This window comes from Prionailurus bengalensis, chromosome A1, assembly GCF_016509475.1.
Source record: "Prionailurus bengalensis isolate Pbe53 chromosome A1, Fcat_Pben_1.1_paternal_pri, whole genome shotgun sequence".
NCBI classification, from domain to species: domain Eukaryota; kingdom Metazoa; phylum Chordata; class Mammalia; order Carnivora; family Felidae; genus Prionailurus; species Prionailurus bengalensis.
Window position 1 is genome coordinate 227,715,507 of NC_057343.1, and position 13,259 is coordinate 227,728,765.

The 13,259-nt window shown below is 41.7% G+C and overlaps 1 protein-coding gene across 1 annotated transcript in view; it reads left to right on the forward strand.

Annotated features, from left to right (window-relative positions):
• Positions 1-11,581, forward strand: part of MARCHF11 (membrane associated ring-CH-type finger 11) — a 110,770-nt gene extending 99,189 nt beyond the window's left edge. The window contains exon 4 of the mRNA XM_043600945.1: positions 5,588-11,581. Within this exon, the coding sequence (XP_043456880.1) occupies positions 5,588-5,910 (323 nt within the window). The 3' untranslated portion in view covers positions 5,911-11,581. The remainder of the gene's footprint in view (positions 1-5,587) is intronic.
• Positions 11,582-13,259: the final 1,678 nt, after the last annotated feature.

Below are 13,259 nucleotides of genomic sequence, written 5' to 3' on the forward strand. Positions count from 1 at the left end.
GCTGTGCATTGCAAGTTCTTTAGCTTCTCCCAAAGGTTGTTTTGATTGGACAGCACACAGGGCTTTCACCTGTGCTCCTTTGTGGTTTCATCAGAACCTCTCACTTCTTGGGAAACCTCAAGGTGGAGGCAGCTTCCCAGATGAAGCTCTCACCACTTATAGTGTTGTCTTCAACAACTTTCTTCCTGTGGATGGGAAGAGGAGGAAGGGGCTGTTTCACTGGCACTTTTAGAGATATAACAGTGTCAGTGACCTACAAGATATTAAAAATGGCAGTTAATGGTATAACTTTGTCCAAATCACAGTCTCCAGGACTTAATTTACTCATATTTTCCATGAGGATGGTGTAGGTCTGCAAGGTCTGGCTTTGTCTGCTCAAGCCTCTATAGCAAAATATCACAGGACATTTATTTCTTAGTTTTGGAGGCCGGGAAGTCCAAGGTCAAGGTGCTAGCATATTCAGTGTCTGGTTAGGTCTCTCACTGTGGTTTGCAGATGGCTGTCTTTCTCATGTGTTCTCACATGGCCTTTCCTTGCTGTCTCTTCCAGATTATATAAGGCCATTAATCCAATCATGAGAGTCTCACCCTCATGACTCAAAATATCCCTTATTACCTTCCCACGGGTCCCACCTCCACATAGGGATTAGGGATTAGGGCTTCAAGGTATGAATTTTGGAAGGATACACTGAGTCCATAGCGAGGGTTCTTTTAGTTGATCTTCATTCTGAGAGACCGCCTTGCATTGGAAATTTAGCATGGATAGGACTATTGTACACAAGGTTTATATGTAGACAAATTTGAGCCCCAGTCTCTGCTCTTATTCTTATGTCTTGATGTTGGACAGTTATTAAATTTAAGTCTCAATTTCCTCAACCATGAAGCTGTTCAATCGTGGTGTCTATTTGTAGAGTTACTGCCAAGATAAAATGAAAACCGTGCGCGTAAAGCACTTAGCACAGTGCTTGGCACAAAATAGATCCTTGATGATAATTTAAGTTCTGAAAATCAACCAAACCTCTTTGAACAAGAGCTGAGACTGGTAACGCAAAAAATGAAACGATTTGATCAGTAGTTTGTTAATATCAAAATTTGTTTGTATTTGATTATAATTTTTGCAAGTCTCTGTTAATTGCAACATATCATTTGTGTTGCAATAAACATGGACAAGTGGTGTGTGTGTGTGTGTGTGTGTGCATGTGCGTGTGTGTGTGTACATGCTTGCGCATGTGAGCATGGGAGCATGGGACCTTGATGGTCTTCCCCATGATGTATTTGGGTAATTAATTCATTTTCTGCTACCATAGAAAAAAATTTAACCAACACACCACTTACAAATTTGGGATATATTTTACCCACACATCACCCCTCTGCTTTTATTTTAGTGAAACCGGAAACATTTGAACTTTCTCTTTTTGAAGCATATTATTCCCTAGCAAAAATGTTCCTCTTCACATCAATAAGGGGATGCTCGAATTAAATGTTACTGGGAGGAAAATGATAAAAAACAAATAAATAAAAAATAAATAAATAAACAAAAAGAACCCCCCCCCCCACCAACAAAAACAACCAACACTTAATACACACACACTTTCTGAACTCTCAAACTCCCAAATTCTCAGGAATCACCCCTTGACATCCATGCTATTAATAATGTAGCAAGTGTCGGGGCACCTGGGTGGCTCAGTCGGTTGAGCATCCGACTTCAGCTCAGGTCATGATCTCAGTCTGTGAGTTTGAGCCCCGCGTCGGGCTCTGTGCTCACAGCTCAGAGCCTGGAGCCTGCTTCGGATTCTGTGTCTCCCTCTCTCTCTTTCCCTCCCCTGCTCATGTCTCAAAAATAAATTAAAACATTTAAGAAAAATTTAAAAAATAGTGTAGCAACTGTCCTAAAATATTTCATACTTACATTTTATAGAAATTATCATTGCTTTTCCTTTCAGGTCTAGTGACTCTTGGAAAAAATAAATCTAAGCCTGTTCTTACATGACCTGAAATGTCAAGATGACACATTCATTTTAAGGCGTAACTTAAGGTATTACTCAGAGAGTGAAGGTCCTGGGGGAAGTGGATTTCTCAGTTGTGAAACAAGAGGAGACAACTTCATCAGTAAGAAAGTATGGCAGCGTGAATTTTAGTAGTTGGATTTTCAACATATGGACTAGAGTTGAATGAATCTTTACTCTTGGATTTTGACGGTCTTAGTACCATATGTTCTCATTACCTTGAGTACAAAAGGCATTTGCTACAAGCCTAGAAGACTTAAGGAAGAAAGGGAAAGATGCATATTAGAGAGGACCTCAAGGGTAGGATAGCCCTCCTCCTATTTCAAGAAAACTTAAGCTTCTAAAGGGCAAGGAGTGATTCCCAACACTTATAGGAAATAAAACAAAATCTAAGCATCGTTCATAACTTGAAGTGCAATGAAGAAGCAGAACATGGAACTGAAAATTCAAGAGGACTGTGTTTTCCTGAAAACTTCAAGTAGCTCCCTGTAAATTCAGAATGTACTAGAAAGGCCTGTGGGATTTATTTCTGCACACTGGGTAGATTTATGTATTTAGAAAAGGGCTACCAGGAGTGCGTTCCCAGAAAGTGACGTTAAGCTCTAGTAAATGATCTGATTTCTGGCCTTTCAAAGGAAATCGATAAAAAAACAGAACAAGATCCTGTGAAATGAGTGATTTCCTGGGGTGAAGCTGTCCCCCATCACTGTACTTCTCCAGAATGAACCTGTTGCAAGCTGCACTGGTTTTGTGATTAGTGTGAATGAATGTTTCTCGTCACGTAGATTCACTATGGACTTTTTAATTAATAATAATGTCTTGTGTCTTTAGAGCCACCATCTCGAGGAAATTTGAGTGCATTATAATTGATGAATTTCAATTTGTCTTCATACTATCCTGCTGAATGTATAGATTAGGTATTGCAACTGTGTTTTGATGAGGAAAAATAGAACCAGAAACATTAAATCATTGCCCACAGAGATTTCAGAAGGCCAATAATCGAATCATCAATTACTATCTGGTAGTCTTTACTTCTAATTCTGGCTGTTTCCCCAGAATATCTGATCAGTTGTGACAGTTTGTCCTTAGAAAAATAGAGTTGATCAAAACAGTTATTTGCAGTTGCTATGATTAACAGTTTACATTCCTTCTCATTATTTTGGTGGTGGTACACAATTATTATTTGTTTATTTTTATAGATTAAGCCACATGCATGTTTTAAGTGGCCTATGCCAACATCCTTGGAATTCTCGTAAGTTACGTGTGTCAGAAGTTTTTGTCCTGGTAAGGGAGTGGTGTAAAACTTAAATTCGGATATTAGGTAGTTGTGATATTTAAAAATTGGGTATCTCCATCACCTACCTGCCATTGTTTTAGCTGCCGAAAGAAAATGAAGTAATCTCCCCAACAAAACCATGTTCAAAACCCTTACTCCTTGTACCTTTGGAAAGATTGCTATCATCCTTTCAATCACCCATTCCTCTAGGCTTGAAAACATGAGACGCTGATTTTTCCCCTTCTGGTATTACTAGTTCTGTCATTGTTTTCCTTTGACAAGGGTATTACTCTGTCCCTTACTGTGCCCACTCTGCTCCTCGCCTGCAATGTGGTGATCTCCCTACTTGTCTCCTGACTTCAGCTCTCTGTGCCTCAGTACGTCTTCGATAAATTTTCCTAATAAATTCTTTGTAATTTTAGAAAGTAGGACTTAGGCATAAAAAAGTATACAGAATATGTTGAACATCACCACCACCCAGCTTAAAAAATGGGACCTTAGAGGGGCACCTGAGTGGCTCAGTTGGTTAAGCGTCCGACTCTTGACTTCAGCTCAGGTCGTGATCTCATGGTCATGAGATGGAGCCCTGCGTTGGGCTCCATGCTAACAGAACAGAGCCTGCTTGGGATTCGCTCTCTCCCTCTCTCTCTGCCTCTCCCCCACTCACGCTCTCTTTCTCCCTGTTCTCACAAAGTAAATAAATAAACGTGAAAAAAAAGTGACCTTAGAGATACAGCCAAAAAGCCTATTTGAAACCTCTCCGGGATCTCATTTCTTTTCTTTCCTTGCCACTGTCACGAATTTCATGATTATTTTTTATGCATCTTTTTATACTTTTTACCTATATATCTGAATCTGTAAAAATGGGTAGTATTTCTCTACCCCAGTAATTTCTTTCTGAAACTTTCATGTTGGTTTTTTCCACATGGCTTTAAGAGTTCCTCTCTTTTAAGATTTATACATGTTCGTGTATGCAACTTTGCTCCCTTCAGTTTCGTTGCCGTGGTCCACTGGACCCATACGACACGATTTATCCATTCTTCTCCGCATGTACTTTGAGACTGTTTGCTATTTCCCCTCTCAAACACAAACAGTTACACGACAAACATGTTTGAACATGCTTCCTTGTTCACATTTCTGAGAGTTTCTCTAGACTCAAGATCTAAATCCTGGGAGGTAGGATCTGCTCACTTTCCAATTTTTCATTCAACAGTGCTTGTGGCCAACTGACATGCTGTGATTATGTGCCCCATTCCACCTAAAAAAAAAAAAAGACTCTGCATTCATCCCTCCACCGACGTCCAATGGAATTTCATCCTCCTGAAGGAGAAGAGCTCCTTCTCATTTCCCAATCTGATCGGACCTCCCCCAAGGAATTGCTTTCAGTGAGGGGTCACCAGTTCAAAAGCTTTGGGCCACATTCTGAAATGCCAATGTATGAAAAATGCAGGGTGTGGTGGGATCTGGGTAGAGTGGGAGCCATGTATCAGGGCACCATATCCGATCTACAGACTACGAGTTTACGGTCCCTGAGATTCTTGTATTACCTTGTTTATTTTCCTGAGAGTGTCTCCGAAATGCGTAATCATCCAATATACTGCATAGCAGCAAAGACCTAGGAGCCAGGCTGCCTGGGTTTGAATCCCTGTGCCACTGCTACTAGTTCTCTGCGTCTGAGCTGGTTCCTTGTTTGCAAAATGGGGGACATGCGCATACTCGTTTCCTAAGGCTTTGGCAAACACTGGACGAGGTAATATACATGAAACTCTCACGTAGGTGCCTAATGCATTTTTGTGGAGTTGTTGAAGAGAGTGAAAAGAAGAAAAAGTCGTCTCATACCTCCTCGGTGTGAGACAGTGCTTTAGGAACTGGGAAGATGATGTTGACTTTAACATCTGTCTCTTTCCCAAATTAAGGTGTCCGTTGAAACCAAGCCCTCCACACGTTACCTGGCCCCGCAATGAGCCCGCAAATATATGATGAATGAATCAATAAGCCTAATGATTCTCTTAAGGCAACATGAGTGCCCAAGGTGTGTTCTGAGCCACGATGGAGCAGGTTAATTATACCCGTGATAACTTTACTCTGTGCACGTTAGTGTATTCTTATTCTTTGGCTATTGATTATTCCTGTGCAATATGGACAGTAGCTTGCCGTTAGCCGTGACAAGTTGAGTGGTCAGGATACCATCTTTTTTTTATGACAACGAGTAACAGAGAACTATTTCTTTAATGCCTTACTTGTATACAAAACCACCGACTTTTGATTATGACGAGCCTTTGTCCCCTCCCCGCCTCCCTTTTTAGGTCTCATTGTCCACGAAGGAGCTGCAGTTTACAGAGTGTTTAAGCGCTGGCGGGCTGTTAACTTACACTGGGATGTATTGAATTATGATAAAGCCACAGACATCGAAGAAAGCAGCCGGGGAGAGTCTTCCACAAGCAGGACTTTATGGTTGCCACTGACGGCCCTGCGGAACAGGAACTTGGTCCACCCGACGCAGTTAACTTCCCCCAGGTTTCAGTGTGGCTACGTGTTACTGCACCTGTTCAACCGGATGAGGCCCCATGAAGATCTGTCCGAAGATAACAGCTCAGGGGAGGTTGTGATGAGAGTGACTTCTGTGTGACAAAAGCGTAAGGCGGCGTGGTGTAGACCACCCTGCACATCTTGGAATGTAATTGCAATGAACGGCGAAACCACAGCACTTCTAAAAACACACGTCTATGAACTTTTTAAAATTTATGCTTTTTATATGAACATTTGAATTGCAAATACATTTTTCTGAAAAAAAAATAGCTCTCTGGTTCTTTGCTTTCTGATTTCCCACATCTTTTATAAGTTGGTACTTGAAATCATTATACATATAATTTAACCCTACTTGGTTCAAAGAATGATGGAAGCTGTCCTGAAGGCCGAGACTATTTTTTCTTGCTTGTTTTAAATATATTTTTTATCAAACGTTTTGCTCCATGTGTAGTTTTTCAGGCATGCCAAGAACGGGGAAGAGCTTAGAACTCTGTGGGCAGATGCCAAGGTGCCTGTGGGTTCGCAGATCCCAGGTGCTTGGGCGATGCTGTGGACTGGTCCTCTTCGTGCCTCACATCTATTGGCAGATGTAAGCGGGACTCTTTTGCTGGGATGGAATAATCTGTCACCAGGAATGCAAGCTCTAGGAATGTTGGCTTGCTTTCTAGCTTGTGAAACAGTACAGAGAGCTTATAAACAGTTAAAGATGAGTGGGGAAAAAATAGTACGTATAACTTACTGGTATTACATGCAAGTGGGCAGGGCCTTCTGTATACTTAGAACCGTAAGAGCTCACCAAAACGTCACATCATCGCTTGTGAAGTAATAATCCCACCGCCTCACATTTGCGTAACCCTCTTACAGACCCACGGCAGTCATTTGGGTTAATTATTAGTGTCTTGAAGCCTGTGAGCGCTATCTTAATTAGATTTTCTTTCTGTAAAAGCTTATATACCTACTGAATCATTTAAACCCGGACCCTATCACTCGCTTTAATGAAGTCCTGGGAAATATATTCACCTGCAGCGAGAAATGTTTTCTTTCAGTAGATAAGTATTTTTTAAGTGAAAAGAGGAAAAGAAAAATGAGGCTATTGACTCCCTAGGAACGGTTTGCTAACTAGCGGCACCTGGAGATTTTCCACCTTTTAATCCTCCTAATGGAGGGAAATGGCACATTTTAATGAGCAGTGACAGAATAAATGAAGAGGCAGGCGGTCATGCTTTCCTTTGGAACATGAGTTGAACATGTAAGTCATTGGAAGTCACTGATGAGTAGATTTTAAAGCATATGAAATAACGCTTTACATTCTATTTTCTAAAAATGACCTTTGGATGATTCGTACTAGGATAGTTAACGTTTACAGGTAGCACTGTGATTCCTACGTAGCAAATCCCACCAATACGCGAAAGAATATTTTCCCAGTTTAAAAACTGTCGCAGATGAGTTAAGGCTGTGCTAATTTGCATAAATGGGAAAAAGGAATCAGGCAATCATGAAAGAAGGAACACGCAACCACCGTTAAGGGGGCAGTTGTAGGAAGCGAGAGTGTTCAATATTCCCATCCTGTATGTCACTTTTTTAATTCTGATATTACACAAGCACAGTCCTGGGGAAGACACTGGGAGGTAGCAGTCAGTCCTATGAATCTGGTTCCGGACGCTCAGAATCTTGCCCCCTGGGACCGAAAAGCAGATTCATTAATAGGGACACCAGGAATGCCAATCTGCTGTCAAAGGGACAACCCATTTTTTGTGCCCCGCGGGTGTTGATGTTTGTCCTGGACAGTTTAATCACGAAGAGGAGTCGTCGTCAACAACACGTTTAATGGAGAATAATTGTGGGAACTGTTCAGCGCATCGCATTAAAAATACCAGATAAAGAGACAGACACAGATTAGATTATCACTGCTCCGTATTTAGCAAGACTGCCCTTCTAACTGGCGTACACCCTCGTATTCCATCAACTCGCTAGACACAAAAAGGCGTAATGGATGGGAGACCCCTCCCAGTGTGGGGTGCACGAGGTAGAGATGTCGCCAAGAGAGTTCAGAGTGAGCCTGTCAACCTGGAAAGGAATATGCGTCCCTAGGCTGCCCTGCTTTCCGGCACCCTGACCTTTGGATGCACATTTTGCCACACCCACTGTTTCCCCCCATCACCTTCACACCTCCTAACACACCCACACACACACACACCCACACGTGACCCGAGTCAAGGTTGGAATAAGGATCTGGCAGAACCTCCGCTCAACAAAACGTACCCTCTCTGAAATGATTACATAAAAACTCAGAAGAAATACTCCAGGTGGGGAGGAGACGTGCCTTGAAAGAATTGAATTCACTGTTTAAAAATAATTAAAATGTTAATATGTACTACGAGTTACGATATAAATAATTAACTTCCAGTTGCCAAGTCTGTAATTCAAACGTGGGCTCCCTTAAATATCAAAATCACCGACGTAGGAAATAAGTTCGAAATGCCTTATTTTTAGGATCTTTTCCGATATGAGAAACACTGAGACCTGTATGCAATTTGTCTCTTTCCAACCACTCATTTGAAGGACAGGCATCCACAGAGCACCTCCTGCGTGCCACATACTTTCGCAGTGGGCCACAGAACGACCCAGGTTTGCAGGGAGACTTTGGGGACATGTGCCACAGCATATGTGGCAGGATACAGGCCAGCAAATGAAAGTGGAAGATCAGGAGCAGATTTCCCTGGGGTGGCCGGGGAAGGAATCCCGGAGGAGCCGTCATCACTTGGGTGCTGAAGCGTGAGCAGAAGTTTGCCACTCAGACAAACGGAGAAGAAGTTCTGGGAACGGCTCCTTGGGGGTAAAAGAGAGGCATGTTTCAGTCATGGTGACAGGCTTCTCACCGGGGGGGCAGAAGATGCCTGGGAAGACATGATCTATCTCTATGGGGTTTACTGGGTAGCAGGGTCCGAACTCCGCAGGGAACCCTGAGAAGACGGTGTTCAAGCTGCAGGTGGCCAGACGTGGCAAGGTCATCTCGGGGGGATGTTCATCCCCCTCTAACCCGATTCCTATGGGCGACACTCTCTGTTCTCAAGGTACGGCTAAAATAAATGGACAGTGGTCATACCCTCAAAAGAGTTCGGAGAAATCCTACAAAATGAAATAGTAGGCGGCAATCACACACGGGTGCCACCACTATAAATTAGATACTGCAGTAGAAATACTGGGGCATTGAGTGGGCTCCCTTCCCCTCTCCCAGAAGACAGCAAAACCCACAATTCCGAAGAGGAAAGCACACCGGAGATTTTGTGAAGTAGAAGATAGCGTCTCTATTATTGAAAATACTCCCAAACACTTCCCAGAATAAAGACTATCACCTGATTTTTCTTAAACATGATTAATTTTTTTTTTTTTTATTCCGTATGTCTCATTAACTGAACAGATGCCAAAATAAAGCAAGCTCTCTCTACTGCTTCTGTTTCAGCCTGGGACTGCTATTCCTTTTTGTTTTTCTTTTTTTTCCCCCACACTACTAGCATAGTCCATTATTTTTGATGATGTGCTAATCAATCCTCCTTTATCTATGGAGTGAAATAGCAAAATTAATTTGTCTTTGCCAATCCAGAATTAGATCAGCGATCATCTAATAATGGAAGTGTCATTTTACACAAAGGTCATAATTTGTCCCTATTTTCCTGTGTAGCTTGCTTCTTTTTTTCTTTTTGATTTGCAAATTTTAATGACAGTAGCTTACGAATATCTGGTACTTAAAATTTTTCTTTCCAGGCTCATCGTTTATCAGACTTCAGTGGCAAAATTTGGCTTTTTATTTTCAAAACGTGTTTGCATAAATGATATCATATAAAAATAATTTGATGTCCAACATATTAAGAAATAATTGGTTTAAAACCTTAAGAAGATACTGGAGGCAGTTAGTTCAATCCCATTTTATCAGTTCAGAAAAAAAATGCTCCCATAACGTGTGTGTGATTCAGAATTGCGGCAGGTGCCGTAATTTATAGCAAAGCTCAAAGTTCCGAGCCCCGGTGGAACCTAGAGATTAATTAATTACCTCATAAAGATGCCATTTTATACACAGTGGATTTATCTAATAAATTAGTCAAAGGCTTCAAAGTTATTTTAAGGGATTTTCCCTCTAGGAAGTATAGACACTGGGAGCCAGTGGGAGAATGAAAACTAGGCATGATTTCCTGTAAAATTTTGGTGATGCATAAACTTTACCCCAAAGCGTTTGATGCTGATTTTCCAAAATAAGTTAGAGGTCACTTAATTTTCTTGTAACTTCTTCATATTTCTGAGAAGTTTGTCTGCACGCAACGTGGCCTTTCGGAAGAAAAGTCTCTTTTTCTAGGGCTGCCAGTAGAAAAAAAGAGATTTGCTCCAAGACACATAGGGCGTGGAGCCTAGTGAGCGTAGGGTGGAAATGGTGACCTACGTGATTTAAAACCCTGCTCTCTGGGGCTGTCAAGCACAAACGTCCATCTCAGCTGCTGGGCCACCGAAGGAGCCTCAGCTGTGAGTGGGTGGAAACATGGAGAGAAATGTCTCCTGTAGTCATACCTCTAGCTCCCTAGCATAGCTGTCCTGGGGCTTTGGGAACACAGGAGATCTGCCCAGGAGCTGTTATGACAACAAGGACAATGTGGCCAGAAGCTGGAAATGCTCCATGGGACACGCTTCCCATGAGACTCTTGGCAAAGTCAAGAGCCAAAGCATAGATCCAGAGACCAGAAGAAAAAGTAACACAATTCAACACCATTTAACGGCACGATGTGATGAGTTTTGTCAGCTGCAGCTCTGGGGATACTTACTTCTCTACCTCGCCTTCCTTATTCATCATCCCTGGCTTAGACAACAAGGTGGCACCGTCCCCACTATGCCATTGTTCAAAGTATTATGCCCCAGGCACACAGGGAGGCTCCTAGCTGCTCCTGTTGGTATATCACTAAGGACCAGCTCCCCACATGGGCTGGAGAGACTGCCCCCCAAAAAGAGATAAGGAAGAAATCAGAAGAGGCAGCCATGATGGAGGGACAATAAAAAGTGGGCCACAGTGGCAACAAGCCCAAGGGGTTGCTCATGAGGTGAGAGTGAGGGAAGGCTGCCTGGGAACAGAAGATAAAAGATAAGCTGATTTGATAAAGTTTGTGATCTTGGGGAGGAGGAAGCCCATTAATTTGGCAGTTGAATGAAGTGGTTTAAGCACTTTGATGCCAGAAAAGAAAATTTCAGAAAAGACACATGACTCAAACCTAGTGTTCAGAGAAAGTTTCCTGAAGAAGGTAAACTCCAGACCAAGATGGCGACAGAGGTTGTTCCTGACTTGACTCTCCCTCACAAGAACAAATAACAACTCTTCAAGAACAAGACACCACTGAGAGAATTCTAGAATATGGAGTGAGGCTGAAGCCCCCCTCACCCCCCGCCCCCCAGACCAGGACAGACTGCATCGGCCAACCTGCTGGGCTTTTGTTCGACCTTCCACTGAAGTCATGGACGAACTTAGGGGCACATAGACAACACTGTGGAGTCTTTCAATACACTAACATTTGTGTAGGATTTCATTGTTTTATCTCAACCACATCTTATATTTTAAATGTGGAGTTCCTTTACCTCTTTTGTTAAAATTAGTCCAAGTATTTCATGTTTCTGTTTTTGTAGATCATGTTTTCTTTTATCTAATTATTTGTTGCTAGTATGTAGAAATATATTGGTTTTGCTATGTGGACCTTGTATCCTGAGACCTTATAAATTCCCTCATTATCTCCAAAGCTTTCGTTGTTGTTATTGTCCTGGTGTTCTCTATATACACAGTCAAGTCTGTATCTGTAAGCAATAACTGTATCTTTCTTTCGGTTTTATAAATTTGAGTTTAATTTTTTCTTCTTTGGCTTCTTCTTTTTAATTTATTTGAATTTGTATTTTATTTTTTGAGAGAGAGAAAGAGAGAGAGAACGTGAGTGGGAGCAGAGGGGCAGAGGGAGGGAGAGAGAGAACTTTAAGCAGGCTCCACACTCAGCATGGAGCTAGATGCAGGGCTCGATCCCACGACCACTCATGGCCTGAGCCAAAATAGGGTCAGACACTCAACCAACTGAGCCACCCAGGCACCTCAGTTGGGCTGTCTAGCTTCTTAAGGTGGAGGTTCAGATGATGGAATTAAAGGATTTCTTCTTTTCCAATGTAAGCACTTAAAACTACAAATTTCCCTCTAAATGCCATTTTAACGGCATTGCATATCTCTTAACATACTGCTTTCCCTATCATCCTATTTAAAATATCTTATAACTTCCCTTGTGGTTTCTTCTTTGATCCATAGATTATTTAGAACTATGTGGTTAATTTCAAAATATTTGTAGACTTCCTAAATCTCTTCTTGTTATCAATTTATAACATTTATAATTTAATTCATTGTGGTTAAGAAGACACTTTGTATAATTTAAATCCACTGAACTTTATTGAGATGATTTTATGGTCAGGTATATGGTCTTTCTTAAGTGTATCATAGATCTACTGCTGTATCACAAACTACCTGAAAAAATAAGCCACCTCAAAGCTTAGTGGTTTAAAAATCATAATTTATTATTTTTCATGATTCTGCTGGTTGTCTGGGTGATTCGTCTGCTAATTTCCTCTGATCTCACCCTGAGACTGCATTCAAATGGAGGGTTGGCTGGGGGCTGGGCTTAACAGGGACACTGGCTGGGCTGGGCTTCTCTCTCTGTCTCTCTGTCTCTCTCTCTCCCTCTTTTTTTTTTAATTGTATTCATTTTAGAGAAAAAGAGCATGATCAGGGAAGAGGGGCAGAGGGAGAGAGAGAAAGAATCCTAAGGAGGTTCAACATTCAGTGCAGAGCCCAACTTGCAGCTTGACCCCACCACCCTGGGATCATGACCCAAGCCGAAATCAAGAGTTGGACACTCAAGCAGCTGAGCCACCCAGGGTCCCCTGGGCTTCTCTTTCAATCTCAGAGGTTAACCTAGGCTTCTTTACTGCCGCAGCGCAAAAGTGGGTGAACAAAGTCTAAGAGGCCTTGACTCCAAAGTGGTATAACATCAGTTCTGCCATACTTCATTGGCTAAGATGGATCACAAGACCAGCTCAGATTTTTAAAAATGGGAAAATGGATTCTACCTCCCGACAAGAGCAAGGACGATTAATTTGTAGTCACGTTCAATGTACTACATTTTGTGAAGGTTCCATGGACACTTGAAAAAAATATATGTTCTTGCAATTGTTGGGTGTGATATTCTCTACATTTCTGTTATGACACACCGATCAATATTGCTCAAACTATATCCTTAAATAATTTTTTAAGTTTATATTTAAATCAATTACTTCCTTATATAGTTTTGTTTATTTCTCTGTTTAGCTTATTTTTGTTTCATGTGTTTTAAAGCCCTGCTTTTAGCAATGGATGCATACACATAGGGTCGTTGTGTCTCATCC